At 48.9% G+C, this 14,991-nt stretch overlaps 1 protein-coding gene across 1 annotated transcript in view; it reads left to right on the plus strand.

Annotated features, from left to right (window-relative positions):
- Nucleotides 1–14,991, plus strand: part of ERBB4 (erb-b2 receptor tyrosine kinase 4) — a 751,441-nt gene that overhangs the window by 708,211 nt on the left and 28,239 nt on the right. The window contains exon 14 of the mRNA XM_048483573.1: nt 5,203–5,247. Coding sequence (XP_048339530.1) covers nt 5,203–5,247 — 45 coding nt within the window. The remainder of the gene's footprint in view (nt 1–5,202; nt 5,248–14,991) is intronic.

Genomic DNA, 14,991 nt, shown 5'->3' on the forward strand with positions numbered 1-14,991 from the left:
AGGTGAAATATGTTCTCTCTGCCACCAGTCGGAATATTTTAGATGTAGAGGAACAGAGAGGAGGTTAATGGGATAATCCTTATTCATAACCCTGATGCTTCAAAAAAAAAATTGTGGCACCCAGTCAGCGGTATTTTCCCTGATCGTTTTTACAAACACTGTCCCATTATAATGCCCTTCTGTCACTTGCTCGTTATGTTAAACCGTGAGTGGTTATAATGAGTGGTTCCAGATGTCTGGAATCGATTCCCAGTCCATCTCCTGGCTATTGTCGTCAGCTTCGCACTTTGATATGTCCGGAGACAGAAAGGGAATCAGTCTCTCTGTCTCTGTCTTTCTTCTGGCCAATCCATAATTCTCCAACTTCTCATCTATTTGAAAGCAGCATCTGAGAAGTCCTTCTTCCCTGTACCGGACTCCCCAAGTGAAAATGAAAAGTGTAGCAAGAGGAACAGGATGTCTGTGCTGCAACATGATCCATAACCGGAATGGCTGAGAGAAATCATCACGCTGCTCCATTTAGCGTGTCTTTAATTCTCTGTGGTGGATTAACTGCTGGAAGGAAACGGAGAGAAGCTCAAATACCTGTCAGAAAAGTGCAGGGCAGCTCTGCCACGCCAGCCCAATCCAGTCCTCTAATGAAGTCTGTGCTTTGAGGCGCATCCGCCAGCGGAACTCTGCCTCTTGGACCAGGCTAGTGCTCGTAGGTCTGCATCAGCTGCTTCTGCCTGTAGTCAATAACAGGTAATGTTTTCAGTGTGGGAAACATTGCCTATTATTCTCTCCTTATTCCATCACTGGTGCATACTTTCAGAAATCCGGCTGCTGTAGGTTTCACGCAGCTGTATCGCTGTGCACCCCTCCATCAGCAAACACTGCGTCAGCTTCCTCCACTATAAAATGTGTTTTTGCCTTTTCGGCTGATGTCCTGGCATTGGTTTTTACCCTGCATTAGCTGAGACCTCTTCTGCCACTGCAACTCATCAGGGCTTCCAGCCAAATGGAAAGGCCAGTTGTCCGTGGGTAGGGGTGGCTTATGAAATCCTGCCGGGCATATGACGATGGATGCACACTTCCAGAGTAAAAGAAATGAAAGCATCCAAGCATCGTTGCAGAAATGTCCACAGCACAGTGGCAAAGCGCTTCGAAGGAGCTGTGCTCTCCTTAGATCAGGGATTCCAGTGAAGATTCTTACCGGTAGCAGGAGTGAGACATGGGGTGTGTGTGTGTGTGTGTGTGTCTAATTATTCTTCCCTTATGCTCAACTTTGTCTTTCTTTTTCAAGAAAGGCCATGCATAAACCAAAAGAGGGATTCTGACCTTTAAAGCCAAACGGGGATGTCAACAGATACAACAAATGAGATCCCGAAAAAGCAGCACAACCATGTCCTTTGCAGTCCTTTGAGGCATACAGCAGCGAGCCCAGCCCAAGACCATGGGTGCCTTTTCATGCTCGGCTGCAAGCTCTCAGAATGACTAATGGACTCTCAGCCATCTAACAGGAAGGAGGCCTCCTTTATCGCTCCAGACAGCCTCAGGGTCTTTTGATACGCTACAGAAGGGAAAGTGAAGGAGTCTACATCCGCCGTCATTACCTGCATGGTTTCCCAGGAGCTGCTGAGAATGCCAAGCAAGAACAAATGCTGCTGCACGTAGGCTCTGAGGTTGAATGGCAGGCCGACCCTTGAAATACAGGACAGCTGGAATAGCCCATGTGCCTCTTAGAAGCCCCAGAACAGTATTTAAACCCCCCAACTTGCCCCCTGCTGGACTTGATGATATGATTTACCTGTTTCTGAATATGGCAACAACCACAGAAGCCGGTGAATTGAATCCAAGAACTCCCCTTCTGCTAAGTGAGAAAGCTTCTGTAGTGAAGGAGAATCCCTGGACCCAGGGCAAGGTTCTCCTGCCAGTGAATTTATTCCCAAAAATTTTTTTCGGGGGGGGGGGGGCAGGACTAAGACATAGGTCAGTGGTGGCGAACCTTTGGCACTCCAGATGTTATGGACTACAGTTCCCATCAGCCCCTTCCAGTATGGCCAATTGGCCATGCTGGCAAGGGCTGATGGGAATTGTAGTCCATAACATCTGGAGTGCCAAAGGTTCGCCACCACTGACATAGGTCGATTCCCCACTTCAAAAATGAAAGTAGGTACAAACCGGTTTGGCAAGATTCAGGACCTTTTGAACACGGGTTTCATGGTCCCCACTGCAGCTTCTGCCTCCTTGTTCCCAGAAACGGTGCAGCCACTCAGGAGTCCCCCGACTACATGGATCGAACACGCCGATCCGCTTCAGGGCTATCCTGATTGACTGCCGGCAGCAGTCGGGCTGACGGATCCATGTTCAGCGAGTACGCGCAGAACGCACTTAATGCGGAAGAAGAAAAGAGTTTGATTTATATCCCCTTTCTCCTGCAGGAGACTCAAAGGCTGACAATCTCTGCCCTTCCCCTCACAACAAACACCCTGTGAGGTAGGTGGGCTGGAGAGAGCTCCAAAAGCTGTGACTAGCCCAAGGTCACCCGGGCTGGCGTGTGGAGTGTACAGTTAATCTGAATTTCAGATAGTCTCCACAGCTCAGGCGGCAGAGCAGGGAATCAAACCCGGTTCCTCCAGATTAGATACACGAGCTCTTAACCTCCTACGCCACTGCTGCTCCTAGGGTTAGGGTTAGGAGATGAAGAAATGAGTGATTAAAGCAAAGCCCTGTTTCCGCGAGCCTCCATGTCCTCGGATCCACGTGGATATGACGTGTAGCACTGCTTTGTATTGCCTTCTACTCAATCAGTCAAAACCAGCCCCATGTTGCTTCGTATCCACGTGGATCTCCCATCCATTCTGATTGGATGAGAGGCTCCACATCACTTGCAAGGGTAGGTAGTTCGAATCCGGATTCACACACCACCCCCACCCCCAACTTTCCCACCGCTCCAGATTGCCCGTGCATTTTTTGAAAAGATCTACTTCTAGGTTCTAAAGCCGATTCCTCACTGGGCAAAAAGTGCGTGCTAAGAAAATGAACAAACCCGGTTTGGGGAAGACTTACCCACTGTGTTCTGCTTGAACCAGGTTTCGCTGCTGCTTCTCCTCCTCAGCGCGCGCTTTTTCCGGACCTGGTTGTATGTAGAGCTTTTGAAAAGACATTCAACGGATGTGGAGCAGTGTGGAAGAAGGGGGGGGGTGAATCTGGGTTCAAACTACCCGCCCTTGCGAGTGACGTGGAGCCTCCCATCCAATCAGGACGCAGTGGGTTGTGCGGATATCCACGTCACTTTGAAGCGAGGTGGAGCCTGTTTCCTCAAGGCAGCAGTGTACTTTAGAGACTTAAATGGCATTTTCCCCCAGCCCAAGTCAAGTAGTGGCCTGGGGAAAGGGTGGTGAGTGAGCATCTCCAGATACATGGGAAGCCATCCTTCATCAGCTCCCGCCAGCATGGCCAATTGGGCTTCATGCTGGCAGGGCCGATGGGGAGTTGCAGTCCATGAACATCTGGAGTGCCATAGGTTCGCCACCACTGCTGTATGGCATAGTTGATTGAGCATTCACCTGCCACCCAAAAGGTTGCTGCTTCAACTCCAGCCAGGGACAAGTTGTTTTAATGAAATACACAGCAACACAAGGAGATTTAAGTAACATTTTCCCCAGCCTTAAATCAGTAGTGCCTGTATGGCACAGTTGATTGAGTGCTTGCCTACTACCCAAAAGGTTGCTGGTTCAAGTCCAGCCAGGGACAACTTGTTTTAATGAAATGGGGAAGTGTAGCGTTTGTGTCTGACCTTGCATTCACTGTCTTTAAACGACAGATCGGCACGTGGAAACGGGCTTTGTTCTAAACGCCTCGGCCCCTATGCAGTTCTTCTGCGATGCTCAAGAGAAATGTGGATTCTTCCATTCAAAGATCTTAAGAAAAAATTCTCATTTCCAGCACAACACGGCAGCTAATCAGAATAGCCCTGAACGATCACGCTGCTTGATCTGGCCGGCAATGGGAAATCCCAAGGCAAGTGTTTCCGCTTCCCAGGGAGCAGGTGGAAGCTGCCGCGGGGAGCATGAACTGCGTCTAAAGTTCGCATTCTTTCAAACAGGTTTGAATTAATTCCATTCTGAAGTGGGGGAATCAACCTAAAATAAATACATGGCTGAGTAATGGGGATAATTTAAACGGGATGAAAGCTGCTTACGCTGGTGTCGGGAGTTCTGCAGGAAACCTGGATATTTGGAGTGATGAGCATGCATCTAATCGTGAGTGGGGAATCGACCACAGTGTAGAAAGATCGCAACCAGTCTGGTACCCAGTCCAATTAATAATAAAAGAACCTGAGTGATTTTTTAGAAGCTGCCTTGTTAAAAATAGGACTTTAAAACTGGCATCACAAAGCCCATGGAAATCTGGCCTCATTAGCCTCCAGGAATCAACCAGGTGCCAAGCTGACGTCATGTTGAACGGTGCTGAGACACAGGGAGACCTTTCATGTTTGGGTGTTGTAGGCCTCGAAACCATTATTTAACTCTCTATTCATCAGGTTGTCTTGAGCAATTTGTTTTCTTTTGCTGCTGAGACTGAGAACGCCTTCTATGAAGACAAACGCAAGCCCCAGGTGAGCCGGGCAATGGGTGAAGGGACACCTGCAGCTCTGGAGGAGGGGGCAACTCTTCATGCTGTTTGGGAAGGTGGCAGCAACTGTGGAATGGCTGCCTCACAGACCATCTCAAGTCTCTTCCCCAGGACAAGTGAAATGTGTCCAGTGTCCCTTAATTGCAAACGAGCAGTGTCATTTTTTGGCTTTTCAATCCTCAGTGGTTCGAGACTGTCCAGGTTGGATTGTTATATTAAACTGCCTCTGAGAAAACCACAAGTATTTGCCCCTCAGGTCTGCAAGTGAAACCTGCCATCTTAGCCCATTTCTACATAGCCCCTGTCAACCACACCGAGGTGAGAAGCAGCAGCAAGATGCCTGTACGCTGGTTAAGTATTGAAAAGTGGCGTTTGTTTACATTGTACATCTTTCGTTGTTGCACACTGCAGTGTATGATGCAGCACAGCTGTATAACCAAGAATTTAAATCAGCTGTCTGGAACCAGATGGAATGATGGGAATTGTTGAATTTGACTGTACATAAAGTATTTGACCCATCTCTCTCTCTCTCTCTCTCTCTCTCTTTGTGCTCTTTCCTCCTTCCGTCTGGATTTGCTGCAGGTGCCTGGGCCCGAACTTGGAGGACTGCATTGGTTTCATGGATAGGTAATTTGCTGAGCAATCAAGCTGCTGCTCTTTGCCACACCTCCGGTTCCGCTGCAGGGCAACAGCGCCAGCGCAGCATGGCCCTTGTGAATACTAATGATATGTTGTGTTCTGTAATTGCCTGCAGGTGTAGAGGCCCCACTAGTCATGACTGCATTTACTATCCGTGGACAAGCGAGTCCACGTTACTCCAACCTGCTAGGTAACATGGGTCATCTCTCCATTTCATTGCTCTTCTCCCATCCCAACTTCTACAGGGAGTCACGCTGGCCAGTTTGGGCAACTGGAGACAGGAGAGGCCCATGAGCGGCAGGCACCTGGCCTGTACACAAGCTGTGAAGAGCGTCTGACTCGCTCTGGGCCATGAACGTTGGCACACAAACTCCGAACAGCAGCCACGTGAACAGAGGCATCCCAACTTACTTTGCTTCTGAAAATATTCCTCAGAAAGTTAAACTAGTTGAGTCGTCCTTTCCATAAAGAACTCTGGCAACTGCCTTTCTGTGAAGGGAGCCTGAAGGGAGGCCTTGAAAGAATTCTTGGCACTCTTGCCAGAGTATCGGACGCAGGAGCTTTTGTGGGGAAGCCGTGACAGTTGACATCTAATTTCCTTTGTCATGCAGTTTCCCCTCAGTTTTAGAAACAGTCAATTATGCAATTCCCATGTGGAGAACACTGGCCATTTTGGCCATTTTGCCTGTGCAACTGAAATATCTAGTTGATCCTTCCTGGCCAATTAAGGCAAATGTATTCTGAAAGAAAACCGTGCGTTCGCTAATGATGTGTCTCCAGCAAGTCAGACTGGCAGCCTGACCTCCTGATTCAAGCAGGCATTCTCTGACCTAAAATCTGACCATTTAAACCTTTCCTTTCCTTTCAATCAACATCTCTCCACAAAGGTTGTAGCTCATGCCATGTCAGTTCTCTGACTCTCCTGCTGAGAAGTCTGTGCTTGAAAATGTTTCAGTGTCCAGTCTATTTACTTTCATTGTGCCTGAATCTATAGCCATGTAATCTCGAAAGGCGGACGGAATTCACGCCGGTGGACAGTGGCGGGGTTTTAAAAATACTCTATGGATTCCTGTAGTGGTGTGCTCTATAAATATGAGTCAGGATCACAGCAGCTGAGTCATGGTGCATCAGCAGAGAGGCCCTGGGTTTGTAGCGTCCTGAAGTCGGCCCGCGGGGGTCGCAAGGAAGAGGCGAGACGCGGTGATATCATCCGGTGGAGAGAGCCAGCTGCAGCGTGGATCCGATCTAAGTAACTCTGGGCCGCGGTGCTAGTCCCTAAGTAACCTTTTTTTTTAATAGGGCTTTCAGAGGGGCATGAACGGAGGCTGGAGAGCCGGGAGAATATCTTATGATACATGACATCGCTGGGGTTGCTCACGTATGGGAGGAAACGTCATGCCTGTCTAATCTATACCTAGCAAGAGCCCTTTGTCCCTTTGTTTGGGATTACTTCAGACCGAGTCAGGGTAGTTCATGACCTGTGACTCACGGGGGGGGCCTGGGGGATGGGTGACCGTGTGCACCCAGAAGGTCACAGATGGCACAGGCATTCCATGCACTCTTTCTGAGGCTCTGCTGGGTTCGCGGGGCTCATCCCTACAGCGTCCTGCAGGTCAGGAACTCTTTCTGGGCTTGTCCAGGAAGAATTCTTGGGGTGATCAATCTCTGTGCCAGAGTCTTTGAGCCGGCCACTGTGGCCTTTTCCCCACTTTTAAAATGACTGCTTGCCTGGTCCAGGACCTTTACCGAGGGTCGGTTCCCCGCTTTCCACTGCCCCACGCTTCCGCGCTGGGTCATCAAAAGGCTCGCTTTGGCAGCTGGAATGACCCACACAGGGGGGCTAAGAGCAGAGCTAGCTGTCATGCTAGCCACCCCTGTAGTGGGAGTGAAAGACCCCGCTGGCCACTGGGCGAGTAGCAGCAAACAGTGAGTGGGGAAAGGGCCTGTAACAATTGCATTTCAGTCCTAGAGAGGATGTTTACTCTGTCACCAGATATTACCCAGCAGAGGTAGGAAGGGTGAGGGTAACGAAGCAGAGTTGAATCCAGGAAGAGGCAACAGCAGGGAAGTAGTTCCTTCTCGTGCTCCATCGCAGTGGAAGGTAATTGCTTAGGGATCCAACCTGGTGCACTCCTATCAGAGAGCAAGTTCCGGTGGATATAGCTTGTGTGTAAACAGGCATCATGTGCAAGTGCAACACACTTGAAGGAATTCCAACATTGCTTTCTCAGTTGCTACTTAGATTTGGTGCCTTGGGGTTGCAGCGCGGTTGTCAGAATCAACAAAATATGTAATTGCCTGTTCCAAGCTTCCTCCAGATCTGTACACATTTATAGCCATACACTGATGTTCACCAGCATATAGATCTGGTTCGCAGCAGAGATATGAATAACCTCCTAATTGCCTTACTCTCTTGCAACCACTAAAGAGCCAGATGTGGCTCCGTTCTTGCCAGCTGAGAATCCCCCGGAGGAAGGCAGTTGGCAGAGAATGGGATCATCAGCTCTGAAACCAGCGTCAGAAGTGAGGGCCAGGGAGTACAGGCGAGAGCGGAGCTTCCGTGCCAAACATTAGTTGGCAGTATTTTTTTGCAAGCGGGCAGATGGGTTACAGCCTTCTCGCTATTGTTATCTACCCACCTAGCTGTCCCAAAATTCTGGTGGTTGGTGCGTTCAGTTTCATTTGTGGGAAGAGCTGTGAAAATCATAATGGGTAATCCAGGACGAAATTGCTTGAGTATAGGCTGGGATGATTTTCAAACAGCGGGAGTTGCACTCTTGCCAGGTTCCCTTCACCTCCAGTGTGCTTTGAACATGTAGTTCTTTCTGATAAATTAAAGTAGGAAAGAGGGACACCGAATTCTCCCATGGCCTGAGGCTTTATTCCCCAAACAATCTGCATTCTCATTCTTCAGGCACTGGAGCTCAGTTGAGGAGAAGGGAGTCAAGTATTGAAGAGTGGGGGGGGGGTGTCCATGCTCCCCCCACTGCATACCCTTCACTGTTAAAAAAAGAACTATCACTTTATAATTGGGGCGGTCACATTTTTAAGCGCTCAGCATCGCAACCAGCTTGGTCTGTTTCGTTCTCCTGTAAATCCTCCTAATTCTTGCTTTTCTGTTGGTTTCTCTCAGCTGGCGTAGATAGTATGTGTTGTCCTTAGCGTAAGGTGACCAGATTTTTAATTTTGTAACGCGGGAAACCGGGGAGCGCCGCAAAAGGCAGTGCGCTCCTGCGGCCGCGTGCACACTCCCGCTGGTGCATTGCCTAAATCGGGAAAATTTTAAAACCACGCGGGACGCGGGATGCGTTGCTGAAAAGCATGACTGTTCCGCCAAAAGCGGGACGGCTGGTCACCTTACCTTAGCGCATGTGTCCCATGGAAGTTGCTATCTTCTTGGCAGCCATCTCTGTGTGACATACTCAAAATGGCAGAAGTAACAGGAGGCAGAGGGGCTGCCGTGGTGTGTGTTGCTGGGCAGCGATGTGAAAGGAGGGCCGCTTCACTCCCGCTCAGCTGCTTCAGTCAGCTAAGCCGTCGTTGAACTATTTTGGATGATGATGATGATGATGATGATGATGATGATGATGATGATGATGATGATGATGATGATGATGATGATGATGACGACGATGACGATGACGATGATGACGACCGCCCACCCCCCTGAAGGGTAGTGCACAATCTAAAACATCAAATAAAATACATCATAAACTTAAGATTTTTTAAATACAGCAAAGCTTAAAACCATCAAAATCACTATCTGATAGCGACCAATAATCAATAGGGCAGTCAAAGATCTTATGCCCCCGTAACCAGCATACAGCATGCAGCAGAGAGCAGAGGGGACGGCACTATCAGCGGCTGGCTCCCCCAAAGGCCCGGTGGAACAACACTGTTTTGCAGGCCCTGCAGAATTGTTCAAGATCCAGCAGGGCCCAGATGGTTGGTGTGTTCCACCAGGCTCGGGCCAAGGCATTGAAAGTCCTGGCTCGGGTGGAAGCCAGCCACATCATAGAGGGGCCAGGGACCACCAGTAGATTGGCTTCTGCAGAATGTAAGGGGAGAGGCGGGTTGAACAGAGTTTGCCTCAAGGTCCATTTTTCATAGAGCAAAAGTTCACCCGCTTCGTTCAGCTCTAGCTGGAGAAAGAAGCCGTCCCTGGGAACTGATGATGTTCTGCTTTGGCCATCCTAGTGTAGGATGAAAGAGGTTAAGGAGGGTGGGGAATGATCAGTGGCATCTGTGAACAGCTGCAGTAGGCCAAAGTAACCCACCCACCCAAATGCAACCTCACATAATCTTTAAAAGGCTGTCCAGGGGGCTTCAGTGCAGCTGCGGCAAGAGCTGCTCTTTCTTTTTCCCAACGTAGCCTGTCCTGAAAGCACAGTTTCAGGCCTAGGCGTCATTAGCAGACCACAGATATTTGGATGGACTTTAGGCCAGAAGAGACTAGCACAGTGGTGGTGAACCTTTGGCACTCCAGATGTTATGGACCACAATTCCCATCAGCCCCATTCATCTCTATTCTAACCTCTGATCTCTTTTATTTCCCTTAGGCATCCCATATAGTTATAAAGTATATCTCTTCTGTCACGTTGGCTCGTAGTGCCAAGATCTTAAAGATATTTATCTTTGCTTGCCTGCATAATCACTGACAAGCTTTTAACATGCAGTTTGACCACCTGCTACATGTGTCCCTGGTCTCTACAGAAACCCATTTTGATTCTTAGAAATCTTTGGTTCGTACAAACTTAATATTCCTTAGTATCAAATACAATTTGTAGACATTCTGGTCCATTCCCACACTGGTGCTGTGAAGAAGGGCTGCTCACCTCTTCCCAGGTGCTGCAGTTTCCAAGGAAGATGGTTGGGCTCTCCCAGCAGGCAAAGTTTGCTTTTTCTAGCCAGACCTTTCCAGACCCAAAGCTGGCGAACAAGTTTTGCTTTTCAGAGAAGGCTGTTTTTACCCACCTCAATCAATCCCCCTTGTATTTTTTACTGGCCTACTCCTGCTTTACACCCTCTTTTCAGGTTATGGTGGGCATTTCAAGCACATTCCCCCATCAGCCTTTGCCTTCTGAGGGTGGGAAACCACCAGGGGGGGGGGTGAATCCTCTCCACAACCGCATCTGGACATTTTGCTGATAAACATTTTGGCCATAGCTACTCTGATTGTTTCAACCAAAACACAGAAGCTTGAGGGCGGCATGGTCTTGATCTGGCCTGTTCGCTTCCTAGCGGAAGCTCCAACGGGCGGATGCCCTGTATTGGACTCTCACTCACAGTTGGCTCTGCCGGGCGGACGCTTCCTGGCAAGAGGTGATCCCCATTTGCCGGTTCGGGTGGCTGCTGCCTCTGTCAGCCATCGGCACTTCCAGATCATTACCCATGCCACCGCTGAACGGGTTGCGACAGAAAAATGCAACAACCAAATGAACCCAGGGAGAGGTGGTGGGCGAAATGGGCTGGGTCAAGCACATGGCTGTGAACAAAGGAGGGCTTTCCCCCTTTAAAGGGTCAACCTGGCCTCCCTCCAGGACGCCAGCTCCTTGCCCAACATGGTGCTCACCGGCCCCTCAAAGTTGCTGAAGGTCACCTTTGGCTCCACCCCACCCCAGAGGCAAACTGCAGTCGGGTAAGTGTGATTCACAGCTGTCTTTACCAGAAATGCAAATTAACATAAGCAGGTGCACTGGACAACTATCTGCTAGTTTCTCACGGCTCAAGGTCCCCCAAAACATCTCTGACCTGCTCATCTGGCCTAGGCCTGAAACTCTTTGTGTTCTCAGTGCAGACTACAAACTGCTATTGTCTCTTTTTTTCCTGGCCATAAAAACCAACTTCTGTAGAAATATTGCTGCTCAAATAGGAGGCCTGGTTTTGCATTGGCTGCGCATAAACAGCATGGAATGTGTGAATAGTACCAGGAAAACAAATATGCTGGAAAGAGCAGCCCTGGAAATGGGCGAAAGAGCTCTCAATGAAAAGGCAACAGATTCTTTAGACGGGAGCTATCCAGGTAGACAGATGCCTTTCCCAGCCCTGCTAGCAGAGATCCCATTAGCAGCAGGCACCAGAGAGTGGGCCTGGGGCTTTCTGCACATGCTCCGCCACTCCTTTTCCATGTCCTGAAGTAGTCTGCCTAGCACTCAGAGGAAGTGCTGGCCGTTCTTGCATGGCTTTTCTTGCTGGTGCTTTTGCCGAGAGCTCCAATAAGCTGGCAACACGCAGCAGCATAGCACTTAGAGCCCGGCAGGGGGCCACCTAAGGGCCTCCGGGGGCATTTGGGGAAAATATGGCAGCAAGAGCAGTAGTAGTAATTACACAATGATAATAAAGAGCAACACCATACTGTAAATGGAAGGGAACCATTTTCTGTTTCCCTGGTAGGGGCATAATAATAATAATAATAATAATAATAATAATAATAATAATAATAATAATAATAATAATAATAATAATAATAATAATAATAATAATAATAATAATAGTTTGGATTTATATCCCCCCTTTCTCTCCTGCAGGAGACTCAAAGGGGCTTACAATCTCCTTGCCCTTCCCCCCTCACAACAAACACCCTGTGAGGTGGGTGGGGCTGAGAGAGTCTGTGAAGCTGTGACTAGCCCAAGGTCACCCAGCTGGCGTGTGTAAGTGCACAGGGCTAATCTGAATTTCATAGGCCTCCCACAGCTCAGGTGGCAGAGCTGGGAATCAAACCTGGTTCCTCCAGATTAGATACATGAGCTCTTAACCTCCTACGCCACTGCTGCTCCACATAATCATAATATGTCACATGTGGTGGTGGGGGAAAGAGTCTTTTTAAATTTCCTGGTGTAGACTGACTGACTGACTGACTGACTGACTGACTGACTGACTGACTGACTGACTGATTGATTGACTGATTGACTGATTGATTGATTGATTGATTGATTACCTCAATGAAGGCCCTTCGTATTTTTCACATTTGCTCCATTTACTAACAGAACTAATTAGCCGGGCCTTCCCCACGGAGAGATGGTCGCAGGAAATGGTGTTGCAGATATTAACTCTTATCATCCTTTTCTTCCCCTTTCTCTCTTGTCTTGCCCACTTATAAACACGGGGCTTTTCGTTTGTGCTGACTGTGTGCATGCGCATGAATTGAGGGCAAATCCTTTGCAAAGCAGAGAAGACTTATTCCTGGTGATGCTTCGTAGCCCCTTCACTATAGTGGCTTCATTATAATTTCACAGCAGCTCCCGCCAGTGCCAAATCCATGACGGGCAAAGAGAAGCTTGTTGTTAATAAAGTCAGACAACTTTCCATTTGTGGGACTCTGCCATTTGGCATGGATTGCGTTTTTCCAAATGTTGCAGTGATGTAAGGGGACAATTATACCCAGTCCTGCAAAAGTGAAGAGCTTGGGGGAACGCCCCACCATAAAAATGGCTTAACGAAAGGAAAGTAAAATTAGTTGTGAGCGTAGATTTTAAGCTGGTCTCTGGACTGCTAATACCTGCTACGCAGAAAAAGAGAAAAGTTTTCTTTTTTCCATCACTGACAAGAACAGCGCAGGGAATACTGAAAGGCTAATTTTTCAAATCATGTAGAGCACACCAGTGCGCTGCACGGAGACCCTGAGAAATAAATTTTAAAAATCAAAGGTTCCTGAAAGTACCCATCCATAAAGGACGCTGCCACTGCATCCCTGCGTGATTTATAGTGCTGGCCTCCCTGGCTTTACCAGCCTCCGGATGAGATCTGTGAAGATCTCACAGAATTACAGATAACTCTGGGTGATAGAGATCAGTTCCTCTGAACAAAATGGCAGCTTTGGGGGGTGGGCTGGCAGCTGAGGCTCCTCCCATTCTCAAGCCCCACCCACCTCTCGCCCTAACATCTCCAGGAATGTGCCAACCCAGAGCGGGCAACCACAGCCCTCCCCTTCCGTGGCTCAGTCTTTACGTGGAATATGGTCCGATCATTCAGCGTGCAGAGATGTTGCAAAGCTGCCTGCCATCACAAGAGCCTGACTGTTGTATCTCTGCATAAGTCACTGCTTTTCCCCCTCAAGGGCACACCTAGAACACTGACCTTGGCAGGAATAGGGCCACTGCTTCATCATTCATCACATTCGACATTTAGACAACTGCAGACATAAAAGTGGACGGGGCTTCCATTTTAATATGGGAAAGAAGAGTTTTAAGCCGTGTCTCTTGACTGCCGGGCATGAAAAAGGCTTCTTTGCCCCTGCCAGATTCTATCCATTCTGCAGCCTGCTCCATTGCGATGTAAATCCTTTAAGTGACTTATCGGTCACTTCTGCCTACTCTCCATAAAACATACCAGGAGGTGTGTGTTCCGTTGCACGAGCTGACATTTACTACAACATTCCCAACTCTGCCCTCGATGGGTGGTAGAGCATAACATGGCTCAGTGGTTCCACACTTCTTTCCTGTGCACAAGGTCACAGGTTCGGCCCCTGGCATCTCCAGGACAGGAAGTAGCAGGTGTGAAATCCCTGTTCCCAAGACCCTGCAGAGCTGCAGGCAGTTGGAGGAGACAAGACTCAGGGAATGAATTCTTCCATAGCCTAGTTAGAACAAGCACTATCGGGATGACTGGTCGGTTCACTACTGTTCTTAGTTGTGGTTTTTAGAACACAACCACCCCAAACCTGTTAGTTTGTGTTCTGAAACTCAAGCACGGTAGTGGGGATTCACCAGGGAGGTCAGTCCTCAAACCTGGTTTGTGTTCTGGAACCTGGCTAAGACGTAGTGGAGATTCGACCGGGAGGTCAGCCCCTCAAACCTTGGTTAGTTTGTGTTCTAAAACCTGGCTAAGACAGTAGTGGGATTCGGACTGGAGGTCGCCCCTCAAACCTGGTTAGTTTGTGTTCTGAAACCTGGCTAAGACGGTAGTGGGATTCACCAGGGAGGTCGCCTCAAACCTGGTTAGTTTGTGTTCTGAAACCTGGCTAAGACAGTAGTGGGGATTCTACCTGGGAGGTCGTCCTCAAGCCTGGTTAATGAAGTCTGAACCTGGCTAAGACGGTAGTGGGATTCGGACTGGAGTAACGCCCTCAAACCCAAGTTAGTTTGTGTTCTGAACCTGGCTAAGACGGGTAGTGGGATTCGACTGGGAGGCCGTCCTCAAACCTGGTTATTTGTGTTCTGAACCTGGCTAAGACGGGTGGGTGGGGGATTCGACCGGGAGGTCGCCCTCCTCAAACCTGGTTAATTTGTGTTCTTGGAAACCTTGGCTAAGACGCAGTGGGACTAATCGAGGTCGCCCTCAAACCTGGCTAGTTTGTGTTCTAAAACCTGGCTAAGACAGTAGTGGGGATTCGACCAGGGAGGTCGTCCCTCAAACCTGGTTAGTTTGTGTTCTGAAACCTGGCTAAGACGGTAGTGGGGATTCGACCGGGGAGGTCGTCCCTCAAACCTGGTTAGTTTGTGTTCTGAAACCTGGCTAAGACGGTAGTGGGGATTCAACCTGTGATACACCCAGGTGGTCTGACTCAGTCATGAGCAGCTTCATGTATCCCCATAAGTCCCACGCACAAGAATTCCAATCCTACCCTGTTTCCCCGAAAATAAGACCTACCCTGAAAATAAGACCCAGCATGATTTTTCAGGATTTGTGGAGGATGTTTGAAATATAAGCCCTACTCCAAAAATAAGCCTTAGTTACAGATTCCCCGGCGCAGCTGATCTGGTCACATGGGGGGGGCGCAAAATCATGGGAAAA

This window comes from Sphaerodactylus townsendi, linkage group LG02, assembly GCF_021028975.2.
Source record: "Sphaerodactylus townsendi isolate TG3544 linkage group LG02, MPM_Stown_v2.3, whole genome shotgun sequence".
NCBI classification, from domain to species: domain Eukaryota; kingdom Metazoa; phylum Chordata; class Lepidosauria; order Squamata; family Sphaerodactylidae; genus Sphaerodactylus; species Sphaerodactylus townsendi.